Source organism: Triturus cristatus, chromosome 9 (genome assembly GCF_964204655.1).
Source record: "Triturus cristatus chromosome 9, aTriCri1.1, whole genome shotgun sequence".
NCBI classification, from domain to species: Eukaryota; Metazoa; Chordata; class Amphibia; order Caudata; family Salamandridae; genus Triturus; species Triturus cristatus.
The window spans coordinates 1,221,010,634-1,221,024,186 of record NC_140592.1 but is presented as its reverse complement, the minus strand read 5'-3'; the positions used below and the strand labels follow the sequence as shown (position 1 = coordinate 1,221,024,186).

General features: G+C 44.9%; 1 protein-coding gene across 4 annotated transcripts in view; it reads left to right on the top strand.

The window, feature by feature from the left end:
• ACTN1 (actinin alpha 1) overlaps positions 1–13,553 on the top strand; it is a 252,285-nt gene that overhangs the window by 173,279 nt on the left and 65,453 nt on the right. For all 4 annotated transcript variants that reach the window (XM_085627295.1, XM_085627296.1, XM_085627294.1 and 1 more), the window contains exons 4-8: positions 5,043–5,129; positions 6,026–6,113; positions 7,521–7,599; positions 9,082–9,163; positions 11,112–11,197. In XM_085627295.1, the coding sequence (XP_085483421.1) occupies positions 5,043–5,129; positions 6,026–6,113; positions 7,521–7,599; positions 9,082–9,163; positions 11,112–11,197 (422 nt within the window). The remainder of the gene's footprint in view (positions 1–5,042; positions 5,130–6,025; positions 6,114–7,520; positions 7,600–9,081; positions 9,164–11,111; positions 11,198–13,553) is intronic.

Genomic DNA, 13,553 nt, shown 5'->3' with positions numbered 1-13,553 from the left:
TGTGCTAAACAGTTCAGGTTTAGTGACGGTGGTCTCCGGCTGGCCGCCGGTCGAGTCCGGTCACATGTCAAGTTGGAACCAGGCCTTAGCTTCTGTCTGTCACAAGACTTCACTCTTTCACAATTGAAAGTGAGTTTCTGGTGATTTGAAGACATGGGAGTACCTTATGTTTGAAAGATTGTCCAGTAAGGTCTGTTAAACAGTGTCCCTAACCCCCCCCCCCCATATGCCGGTTGTCTCCTGGTGCACTCATATTCTTTCCACGACACCTGACCTGAGGATTAGTGCGGTGTCTCAAGGCCACTCCCTGGTGGGCTTGGGGCTTTAGATACTGCTGGTATCCAGAAACAAATCTTCGTGGTAACCACCAGATCACTATTTTCCCCTTCTGTTCTTTGTCATCAAGTTTTTGCTGAGATCCGCATTGAATCATCTGTCGCAATGTGTCAATGGCTGTATTGATTTCTTGATGACTTGTGTAATTAGTGAATGATTCCAGCGCCAGTGATGTTACTGCTGGCGGGAGGTGCGGCTGATCGTGGAAAAAGGGTTTGGAACTCTTGAATAATTGAAGATCACGAGTTTCCATTGCGGTCTCTGCAAATGGCTGGACTATTAACGCCCGTCCATTAACTGGCTCCAGGATTGATAGGACGGCCCGCCGTGTCAGGGTGTGGTCCGGGCTTTAATGGGACGAGAGAGGCCGACAGAAGCACCTGTCCGGCTTCCAGGAGCCAAGCTCTACTGATGTTCAACAGTGAGCGCCCTGGCATAAGGGAGTACGGTGAACATGGTAATGACCAGAGTTCTCCTCTCGGCTCCTCTTGTTGATGACTTTGTGTGATCCTGGGCAAACCGAGTTGAGACGTGCCACAGAAACTGGGGAGTGCCTACAAATTGCCTTCTTCAGCCCAGTCTTAAGCTTTGTATGTGCACAACTGTTGTCCTAGACTCCTTGGCACCTCCCGAGCAGTGAGAGTACCCTTAGACTCTCTTGTTCAGTCACGTGCCCTAGCAGACAGCACTGCTAGGATATAACGCCAAGAGCACGTAAGTGGCGTAAGCGTGCACCGTGTCCACTTGCCATAGCAGACAGCGCTGCTAAGGCCTAAAACCAGGAGCACACAGTGCGGCGTAAGTGTGCACCGTGTCCACTTGCCATAGCAGACAGCGCTGCTAAGGCCTAAAACCAGGAGTACACAGTGCGGCGTAAGTGTGCACCGTGTCCACTTGCCCTTGCAGACGGCGCTGCTAAGGCCTAAAACCAGGAGCACACAGTGCGGCGTAAGCGCTCAACGTGTCCACTTGCCATAGCAGACAGCCATGCTAAGGCCTAAAACCAGGAGCACACAGTGCGGCGTAAGTGTGCACCGTATCCACTTGCCCTTGCAGACGGCGCTGCTAAGGCCTAAAACCAGGAGCACACAGTGCGGCGTAAGCGCTCAACGTGTCCACTTGCCATAGCAGACAGCCATGCTAAGGCCTAAAACCAGGAGCACACAGTGCGGCGTAAGCGCTCAACGTGTTCACTTGCCCTAGCAGACAGCGCTGCTAAGATATAACAGCAGGACCACACAGTGCTGCGTGTCCCACTGGGGCCTCAAATGAGGTACAAACTCCTGGTTTTCAGTGAGGACACAGGGTGGCATGGCTGGCACTCATGCCTGCCATTAGTCTAAGGGTCTCGGAACCTTTGCCAAACAGCATGGCAAGGCTCTGGCTGCTCCAGTGGCCACACACCACAGAGGGAATGAAACGCGCAGAAGGAAACAGGAGTCTGACCACAGTGTCAGTTGGACGAGGATTCAGCGCGGTCAAGTTATTAGGATAAGCCACCAAGCGGTAAGAGTATGTGCCATGTGTGACTCTGGCACTTACCAACCTGCAAAACCTGTATAAAGAACCTTTTTATAAAGAGGAAATTGAGGGCCTGGCTTGATGATCTGTCCAGCCAATCACGTCCATCTCTGACTGAGAGCACAAGGCTGCGGATGTCTTACAAGAGGGTATTTCTTTCCAAATGGAGGCACTCCGCACCCTCTCCAGAGCAGCTGCCCTGCCTTACCAGAAGCAGCGAACGTCCGTGCACCCGTTTCTTGTTTTCTATTTGCTACTGCGGAGGGTGGTCAAGGGAGCCAGGGCATCGGCCCTGTTCTGATTGCCGGATGCTCAATGGAGCACTGTTTCCTCACCGGTCTGTCTGTGCTGGATACAGTTTGTAGCCTCTCTCCACAAGCTGGAGGTCCCAGTTCAACGCTGGTCAGATGGAAGATTATTCATTCCTTGACCTATGAGGGCTTCTGTGAAGGATGGCGGTGAAATGTGACTTTGCAGGTGCTCCCCCCTTGCATCGGGCCCACTGCATCATGGGACATCGAATCCAAAAGTACGGTACTAGTAGCGGAGTTGAAGAAGAAATGAGTGGGGATCTCTTTCTGAGACGACGTAACGTATCCTGATGATGTAGTGGAGATGATACAATGGTCCATTTTCTACGGGCTTGCAGGACACCGCATTGCAATCTGCAAGAGAAAAGGGGCAGCAGTTGATTCATTCACTCTCCTTGTGCAACATTGCGGTCTTAGGCGTAATGGGGCAAAAAGCCATTCCTGTAGACTTGCATGAACTGGTCAGCGAGACGGCTACACCCAAGGATTAAAGACCATTTCAAGCTGGAAATACCAAAATCAACACTTTTCTGGCATTTGGAGAATCTTTCATTGGTCCCCAACCAACCTCTGGATCTCTATTCGTCCCCAACCAAGAACCCACCCAAATCTCTTAAACTCTTCCTTTCCACCTACAGCTGAATGAATCTTTATTTTAAGACTTCTCGGGTAGCTCTCTTGTTCCTCTTTACCAGCTTCTAACTTGTAGAAGTTTCTTAAGTATAACTTTTAATCTCCTCTCCGTCTTAAGAATGTTTCTTCCTCAGTAGAGCACACCACGGCCATTCAAGTGCAGCGGCGCTCTTCGACAATGTTGAATGAATACATCATTGCATAAGGTAGAACCAGGCAGAAGGTGGTTTTCTGTTTGATAATGTCCTCCACGATGGTGCAGGCAGGATGCCTTGGGTCCTAGCACAGGCGAGGAGAAGGGGCCACGCGCCCACTGGCTGCAACGACAAACGCAGCCGTGGTTTGATCTAGCTGCGCTATTGACGGCTATGGAAGAAAGTGGTGGTGGATTAGCACTTACTATTAACATGATCATTGATCAGTTTATGAAAATGTATAAACAACCATTTCCAGTTTATAGCCAAGTATTTGTTGTCTAAAGATGTGATAACATATAAAAATTCACGTGGGTAATCAAGTACTGTTTTTTTGTATTTTTAAATTAAAAATACTACCTCCAGTTACTTTTATCAGTCGTAAAGTTACACATATTTTTCTGAGCAAATGATCAGTTACTCAAACACAGGAATTCTTCATCAAATGTTTTAAGGATCGACACAGCCTAACCTTCGTTTCGACTCGGAGTGAGTCCAATGTAAGGATTGACACCAAATACTCGGCATTTACACTCTGAGTAAGTCAATCCTCTCCAGATACCATCTTCTTCCAGTACTGGCAGATGTTTGAGTCTAATTCCCATCAATCTTTAAGAGTTTATTGTGGCATTTTAATATTCTTTTTGGTTAGAAATTGAGTCGACCCGTCAAATATGTCAAGTATCCCTTGTTAACTTTATCATATGACTAGAACCAGCAATCAGCTTGACTCAACAGATGGCAAATACTACGTCTGATGGCCTCTTGAAGCAGTATCCGTGATACGAAATAACAGTATCAAGAGAAGTGTTTTAAGAAGTCCGCTACCTCTTATTTGCGAACATTGCACAATAGATGTTCAAGCTGGTAAGGGCGAGCAAGTGCGTGCGTTCACACATGTATGTGCGTGTTCATCTGCTTTGGCCTTTTGCAGATGCTGAGAACATTTCTCCCACTCTTGCCTTTGGACTCTAGGAAGACTGTGGTCCAGGCATGGTTATTTCCAGACTGGACTATGACCATGTCCTGTATCCGGGCCTTCCTGAATACCTGCTGAGGTGCCTGCAGGTGGCCCAAAATGCAGCTGCCAGAGCAGTTCTCATGCTGAAGCCAAGGACCCATACTTGCCCACATCTTAAAGCTCTTTACTGGCTTCCAATGAAAATGAGGATCGGGTTCAAGGCTTTGGTGTTATTTTTCAAGGCCTTCATGGGAGTGGCGTCGGCTACCTTACCAAAAGAGGAACCCAATATGCGCCACCCAGACCCCTAAGATCCTTCTCCTCCCTGAACTTGGCTGCTGTTCCGAGGATTTTCCGTGCCCGATCGGGTGGAATGTCTTTCAGGTTCTTGGGGGCACAGGCCTGGAACTCACTCCCTTTGTCACTGAGATCTGTGACGGTCTTAGCCACGTTTAGGAAATTACTTAAAACCTGGTTATTCCGTCAATGAACATCCATCCTTTAGCAGCTTCTTGCAGCTTTGGCATCTGGTGTTTGTTAGATGGGTTGTAGGGAAGGCATTTCTGAGCACCAGGACACACTCTGAGTAGCTGTGCGGTATATAAATGTCTTCATTCATGTATTTATTCATTCACACGTCTGCGTTCATCCATGCCTGATAGGCTTCTTTGATCTTCTATTCAGGCTGCCTGGATTCCCACTCGGTATCATGTGCTGTGACGCAAGATGACCTACAAGTGGGACAGTAATATTTCTTGCTTTGAGAAGGTCTGCTTGAGGACTACATAGACCAGATCTCGGAGGAGGAGTAGTAGTTGTTCAAGGTCCGGTGGCAGGAAAGACCTGATCTGAACTGCCCAATAGTTATTCGCTCTGTTCAAAATGTAAAGTCCTTATAAAAGTTGCTTGGAAAAAAAAACATCGTATAAATAAAATTGATTTCCTTACACTTCCATTAATGTTTACTGGTGTTCTTCTCTTTGCACCATGTGGAAAATCATCTCTTGTGTAATCTAGTAGAATTTAAACATCCCTCCCCCCCCCCCCCCCTCCCCCTTCTAACACTTGTACATTCTCCATTTGCAGAAATCGTCGATGGCAACGCTAAAATGACACTCGGAATGATCTGGACCATAATTCTGCGCTTCGCCATCCAAGATATCTCTGTAGAAGGTAAGTCCTTTTTCGACTTTCTTTCCATTGTCCTCAAACGTCAGTTTGGTGGGTTATTCTTTTGAAATTGGACGATGCACCATTTACCGCTTTCTTTCATTGTCATCAAACATCATTCTTGGAGGTTGATACTTCCTTTGTAAGTTGACGCAGTTCCTTTGAGGTTGGCCCGCAGATCCTCACCCTTTCAGCGATTCCTGCTGGTGCGGAGTTGCTCTCCTTGGAACCATCCTCCCAGACCCCGCGTTCATGGGATGGCTAACGAGTAGAAGCCCTCCTATCACTTGTAATGCTCTGCGGGTGCAGACTCAAGTCCTTGTCGGCTTATGTTTACTGTGGTTTGAAAGCCTTCCGAACAAAAGGGCGCAGTAAGGTCAGTTATAGACTTGGGTGGGTTCACGCAAAGGAGTGGATGGCACATGGGTTGGATCATGGAAACGCGGACATTAAAGGAGTGCTTTACATGGACAAATGAAATGTAAACAGAAAAAAGCGTTGCCATGTATTTTCATCATGCAAACTAATGGGTAACTGAGTCGACGCGTGTCACTGCGTCAATCGTGCAAAGACCTTAGTGCACAATCTTGATCACCTAGCATGGTGCAAAGAGGATCACAATCCTTTAGAGAATAGCATATACCAAGTAACAAGCACCGGCCCATCCAAGGTCCTAAGTTTGTTCCATAGCCATGCGGGTGAGCACGACCATGGTCTTTGTTCCAAAAACAGCGCTTCTTTTCGATAAACCCGGAATCCTTCGGGCCCTATGATTGTGGGTCTGGCTCCTCTCTGTGAAAATACAGATCCATCTATCCAGAATGCTGAAATTTTGATTCACATCTGGATTGGAGTGAGACTGTGTGTGACTTTTTCTTTCTGCCTCTTTCTCCATACAGAAACATCTGCCAAAGAGGGTCTGCTCTTGTGGTGTCAGAGGAAGACCGCCCCCTACAAGAATGTTAACATCCAGAACTTCCATATAAGGTATGGGAAGGGCCAACATGCCCGGCCACCAATAAAACACCTTAAAATAAAGATTAGTGTATGAGGTGAACTGGACCTTTAAGCTGTGATAGGGAGAGGATGCTGTTGTCTCACGTTTAATTTTGCAGTTGTCAAGTTATTTGACCATCATTAGCCCAGTTAAAATCCCCCGGTAACGCACAGCGGGAGAGAATTTATGAAAAGCCCAAAAATAACCAGTGCAGGCACAGGGGGATCAGATGTTTTCATGCGCTTGCCATCTAAAGGCTCTGACGAGGTGTTGATCAAGACACAGGAAATGGAGTCAGAAGCAGGAATAAATGAATCCATTGAATATTTTTTTGTTTAGTAAAAAAAAGGTTCAGATCAAAGCCGAACAGGGTTGTCGAGTTTGAATAGTTGGTTGCAGCTCAAGGAAACATTCACGCATGTAAGAGAATCCTCCTCTCCATACATCAATGCATTACATTCTGCTTTGATGAAGTGCATTAAACACATACTTGATAGCACTTTTAAATATTAAATATTTCCCTGATAGGAGAACCTAATGCTTTTTTAAAATCTGATGCTGTGAAGTATATTAAAGACATGCATGCTACTAATTACAAATATTTTCCCAGTAAGCAATGTCAGTGACTTTGGATGTTATATGATCTTATACATAGGAAGAGACTTAAAATTAAACCCTTGAGACTCATTAAATGAACTACATATGAACTGTTTAACATTTTTGATTTTGCATTTGAAAATGTCACCACGGGAGCTGTTTAGCTGTGTGTGTATGTATATTTGTATATATATGTATGTGTGTGTGTATATATATATATATATATATATGTGTGTGTGTGTGTGTATATATATATATATATATATTTGTGTTTAGTACAAAATATGCATCAATTTTGTTTTACACCATTTTTACACACCTTTATTAGAAAATTGTTTGACACACAATACCCAACAAATTGATTCCTTGAGGCCTTTGATCAAAAATATTAACATGGCAAATAATCACCTAGCTTACCCTACTTCACATTTTCTCATCTTTAACATTAAACATACTCCAACAATGTGTGACATCATTAGAAACAGTCATAAGATTTCTAATAGAACATAAACAACATTTTTTGGCCTTCTTTCACAATGCCGTAGCCTTTATCAGGAGTTAATCAGTGTTTCAAAGAAGCATTCTTATAAGTTTCTAAATGTTAGTGGTAAAAATTAGTTCACGTGTATCTTTTATTTAAAAAAAGCAAAGAAAGTAATACCAAACTTGCGTATCACAATTATAAGCGGACACCAACACAATGCTAATGCTGCACCAAACCACCAACCTTCTTACTGGATACAGAGTGTCTTCTGTCCAAACATGACACTGATCTTAAAGCTTGCTTTGTGTCCCCACAGCTGGAAGGATGGCCTTGGCTTCTGCGCGCTCATTCACAGACATCGGCCAGAGCTCATAGACTATGGAAAGTTAAGAAAGGTAAAGAAGTTTTCATTACCTGACATTTTGAATTTGTAGATGATGTTTGAGGTTTTAGTTTTTCAGTGGCGTAGCACATGGTTCTCAATTTTGCAGGTGCGTTTCATAGGTTGTGCTATCGGGCTTCCTGTGTTGCTACACTGGCTTATTCCTCATTTTATCGGAGTCCTGGGAAGAAAGCCACAAAAGGGGGCACTCATGCACTACAAAGATTGTGTCTATAGGGGAACGGAGGCAGTTAAGATTAAAATAGTCCGTACCCTAAAGGGTAAGGCTGGGGACACTACTTTGGTAACGGGGCACTTCTATTCCCACATTGATATGGCGCATCCATTTACCTTTAGAGACCTCAAAGGATTTGGCTCATACAACTTTTAGAGCCCTGCAAGATAGTTGGGGACCACCGACTGAAACATTCAGCTTTCTGCTCGCGATCTGAAATTTGCCTGATGTTGACCCAAAAGCATAACTCTGATTGCAGGCGGACGATCGAAATTTGAAGCACCACCTGTAACTATGAGGATCCGTGATGTCATTAAAGTAATGCAAAGTCAAATGGTGTGTCCAAGCAGGGTTTATAATTATGAATTAGTGTCATTATGTAGTTGCAAGACTAATTGTAAAACAAAATTCGCCAATTCTATAGCACAAAACTTTGCCCTGATGTGTCTGAATGCAACAATGTTCCATTTGGGTTTTCAGTCTCCAGATGCACCCACTATATGTTGTATTTGTGAAACTTCACGGAGAGTTTCATAGAATCATCCCAGGATATTAAAACTCAACCCTTAAGGTGTCCTGTCTACCGTTTTAGAGCTGGCTGAGCCAGTTTCTCACTAGCAGCCATCGAATTCAGTCTCCTGCCGCAGCTCGCCTGGTGTCGGAGGAAAAACATCAGAACACATTGTTCTGCTCTTGTTCAAACGCCACTTCAACTCGAAGTTTGCATTACCCTAAAGGCTTTCTGCATTGCCTGTGGAGCTTGAAACAACCAGGGGATCAAAAAGAAACATTCTTGATAAATGGTGACCTCGAAAAAACAAGGAATGTATCCTTAAATGCCACTGTAGAAAGGAGGAAGTACTATGAAAAGCTGAGATTAAGGACAATTTAAAGCTTGTTTGTAAAAGAAAACCTTTTTTAGTTCTAATTTTCCAACCCGACACAACATTAAGTAAGAAGTTAAATAACATTTTAGTTGCTACTTTTCCCCCCTATTATTATTTTTTTTTTTACAAAAGGGAAAATCAACAGCTACCGTGTATGAAAAGGCTTTTCTTCCTCCATGCCTTCGGCGTAAATGCAGAGTTTTGTGCACTTTCCCGTATGTACTGCAATATTAATACATTAGTGGTCCCGGCATGTCATTAGAAGTACAGGGAAGTCTGAAAGTCCTAGCCATTACATATATTTGAATGTATATGATGATGGTGTGTTAATGCTCTTTCTTTTTCTTGTCCTGCTTCCTATTCTCTCTCCCAGGATGACCCCCTCACTAACCTAAACACAGCTTTTGATGTGGCTGAGAAGTACCTGGACATTCCCAAGATGCTGGATGCAGAAGGTAACTCGGGCGGCTCAGATTTAGCGGCTCACTTGCAGCCAGAAAGGGATTTCAAGGCAAAGAGGGGGGTGGGTGGGGGGGGGGGGGGGGGGAGTACTGCAGTGTTCAGTGACTCCCATAACCACCACCAGCCTCTTAAGGAACAGGCCTAGCTTGGTTTCAATTGAAAACCCCTGCTGTCTATAAAAAAAATAAGAATTCTCAATAGACCTTTGTGAAAAGGGGTCTGGAGGAGAATAAGTCTAAGCGGAATACATTCTTTTATAGTCTTTCAAAAAAAGTAAGTTAAGTGTTAAAATATATTATTAGAAATTAGTATTCAATATAACAAAATAGGTAAAGGTACGCGTTTTAAAAGGATAGATTGCCCCTTTGTGACCTACCACCACGTCACTTCTCTCTCTGCCTTTATACTATTCGGTGTATTTCCTTTACAGTGGTTTGTCATGGTCTAATAGGCAAATTGTTTTTGTCAATATTAGTTTAAACTATGGGTAGTAAAGCTATGTAGACTGAAATGTAGAATTCCAACCCGTCCTTGGGCCAGAATCCGTGAATTACAAAGAATGAAAATGGATCCCCCATCCCATTAAAGTGATCTGTCCTAGATTTGAGACAAGCTAACAAAAGGTTTTTGTGCCCCGTCAGTAACACACGAGGGTCCGGAGTGTCGCAAAAAAGGCATGCACCCTCTACAGAGCTGGAGAAAGATGAGGCCATTGTGCTGACTGTTAGCCATTCTGTCCCTTTGTGAGTTTGTATATGCTGGTCTCCCTTGCTCAAGCTCAGTACGGCCAAGGCATTCCCTGGACGCACAAGTTCCAATATTCTGGATAAGCAGGTCTGTCCAACTTGGGAAAATCCGAGAACTTAAGATTCCTGTCCCATTTTTCAAGCCCTCTACAGAGAGATGCCTTCATTTATAAAAGAAAGGAACAAAGAAAGAAAACAATTCATACCGAAACAAAGGTTTACACCAGCTAAGGTTGTGATTGGAGGGGATTGCATGCGTAGGTAAGCGGGGTCTGCCTGACTGTAATTTGCGCATGTGGAATACACTGTTCCTAACGTTCCCCAAAGCATGTGTCTCAGAGGCGGCAATCGCCAATGCATTGGAATACAAGTTAGGTGAAATCAATATAAACAAGCCGGCTATTCCTTAATGTCGAGGACTGCAGTACTCTGAGATTTGTCGTAGTCTGTAGCTAACTTCAGAAATGCCAGGGGTAAACAAAAGGGGTAACTGCAGTGTAGGAGCGAGGGCAGAGTTGAAAACTACAATGCGGACTCTACAGATCTGCAGAAAGCAGTGTAATAACATCATTTATGGATCTGACTGTCCTAACTGTCTGGCAATGGTTATGCCCTCTTGTTCAGTATAGTAGGAGGACCATCGTCCGTGTCGCAGTGCGTGCAACTCGTCGAATAGCGATTCAACGCCTCGTCACGAGTAGTAAGCGCTTTATAAATACAATTACTCCTCCTAGGCCGTTTCCATTTACTGAAGTGGCTACACGAACATTACCATCCACCGTTGAAGGAGATTTCAACTCCAAGCAATATTCTGTATTAAAATGACCACCAGCTGAAGTTTTCTTAAAAAATCGCACAGGCCCTCCTATTTTCTGGAGCATTGCAGGCCCACACTGGTCCAAAAATAGGATATGATGTTTATTTCACGATACAACTGCCCTTCAACCAAGATCTTGTTGGCATTCACAGAGACCAAAGACAAAAACCTAGGTCCCCCACATGGCATTAATGAGCCTGCTTTCTTTCAGTGTGAATTTCTTTTTTTTCTTTTCTGGGAGGGGGTTGGAGATTTGTAAGAGCCATCCATACAGTGCGAGGGCCCCCCTAACCTCTCTAGTGTAGACTGTCTCTCTCCTCGATACTCCTACAAGCTCAGTAAGCCAGCCTCCTCTTAACCTCAGATTTTTCTCAACAGACATTGTTGGAACTGCCCGTCCGGACCAGAAGGCCATCATGACCTACGTGTCTAGTTTCTACCACGCCTTCTCAGGAGCACAGAAGGTATCCCTTGGAATCCACGCCTCTTCTATGTGGCACTTTGTTCCTGTTGCTAACTTTCCCACCTTTCTTTCTCCCTTTGTCTGTCCTGTTTTTCCGTAGCTGTCAGGTATCTTAGTTTGGCCGAGTTGGCCGTTGCTCAAAGTGGCACCGAAGTGGGATTAGGGTTCTGGGACAATGGCAGATGAGTGTACGAGTGACGCAAGGCCCTTTACCTTATGTGTAGCCTTTAAAGAAAAACTGAAGTATGGTTCTACCTCACAGGTCAAACATCTTTACACCCCCTTAATATAAAATCACCCTTGCAAAGGGTCGACTTGTTCACTAACCTCAGACCTAACAGTCGTGACTTTTCAATTTGTTTCCCCTGTTTGTAGTCTTCAGTTTACAGAGGTGGCAGCATGGCTTTTATGGCACTGGGCAATAGTGCTGTCTTATCTATAATATTAAATTAATGAGCTGCAAGACTGATTAACTCTGGTTAACAGTTTAAGGCTGTGGTTCCCAAACTGTGCGCCGCGGCACCCTGGTGCGCCATTAAAACTAGCCTGGGGCGCCGCGAGCACTAATGGGAATTCAGTGCTTTGAAGGGGATATTGAGGCGCGTGCATGACTGAAATGAAATGGCGCAGCAACAGTTCTGAGATGGCTGTAACTTAAAACTCCTAATAAGACCACAGGAAAGGACTGGGTGCCTGGAGCCGGCAAAAACACTCTGTATTCCAGGACAAAGAAAATCGCTCAATCGTCTGCTCATCCAACGAGGCCACACGCATAGAAGCTGCTCATACACTTGCGGAGACACTGCAGTGCAGCAGATACCACAACAGTGGTGGCAAAGCACAGGCGGTATCTCATCTCACGGCGCCAGTTGAAAGGGAGACCTTCACCCTTGCCACATGCACTTCAGGCATCAGTGTAAGTAAGAAATTAATCAGCCGGTGAACATAGCCGCATTCTCCACAGCTGTAAAGTAGTTGCTTCGATAGCGGGAAGAGCTGTTCAGTTTCAGCATTTAGGAGTAATTTTGATGTCAAAAGGCACGAGTCACTCGTCTAACAAGGTCATTTAAATCCTAGTAATAAATATTTGTAAGATAAAAGGGCAACATAGGACACCGAAGCTTTGCTTCATTAACAAAAATAAGAAAGTGCGAGCTCTTTGAAGTGTGCACACGAGGTAGAGTTCAGGGGAAGGTAGAGTATAAATGCCTTTGAAGTGGGGCCAAGCAGAGAGCAGGCGCGCAACTCCCATTGGACTCAAAGGGCTTCAGCCCCCCCCCCCACCCCCCCCCCCCGTCGTGTGTGGCAGCCCGGGATGAGACACCTTCCCGGGCAAAAAAGCAGCCGCACCCGAGCACTTCACAGGTCTTTAATAGACCATTTGCGTGTTAATGAGGCCTCGCTGTTGTTTCACCCCTTCTAAGAGCCCCTGCAGCTCCACTCTGCCTATTGCTTAAAGTTCAGCCCCCCCCCGAAATTTTTCCTCAGCCCCCCCCCCCCGAAATGTGGCTCTAGTTGCGCCTCTGGCAGATAGTGGCCATAATTTACTCAAAGGCTACTAGCCTGTCTGGCACACAGTAAGTACAAGAAACCTTTTTTTTCCAGTTTTATTTTTTCTTTTATATAGCGCGAACTCGAACCGAAGGTATTGCAGTGCTTTACATGAGCACCAGTTACGCTAAACAAGGATACATACATTTTTTGATAGGCACGGGGATATTACGTGATTTGCCCAGTTAAGGAATGGAATATATACAAGACCACTTACAGATGGGCCACACGCTGAGTCAAGGTATGTGTGCAGCCACCTTTTACCTTCCAACTACTACTTGCTACATCACCCAGCGCTCATCTACCCAGAGTATGTAGCCTGTGCAAGAGCACTTTGTAATACATGCCACGAATAGGAACTTTTTGTTCCCTCAATGTGCCCATAACCACCAGGCTTCGCAAGTTTTGATTTTTGAGCATCCAGTAATTAGTTTATCTTTGCCTTGAAAGAGGCACTGTTTGTGCTCTGGTGCTCCACGAGCGAACTGTACTTAACATATTTGTCATTGTCTAACACTCTTTGCCTGGAAGCAACGGTGTGCACTGATGCATCAGATGACGAACACTGTACATGCCTCTTACCGGTATCTCCGAGTCTAGATAAATCACACTCTGGAGTTCCCACCTTGCTGTCCCACTATTCCTGTGGCATTTGATTGCCCCTCCAGACAGAGTCATGGATAGCACCACATCAGCTAACTTAGGCTGTTTGAAGAACTTTTCAAATGTACAAATACAAATGTCAGACTCGCCGAATGCAAAAGAAAACACATGTAAATGTTCAAACAAAATCTTTGTAATTCCCA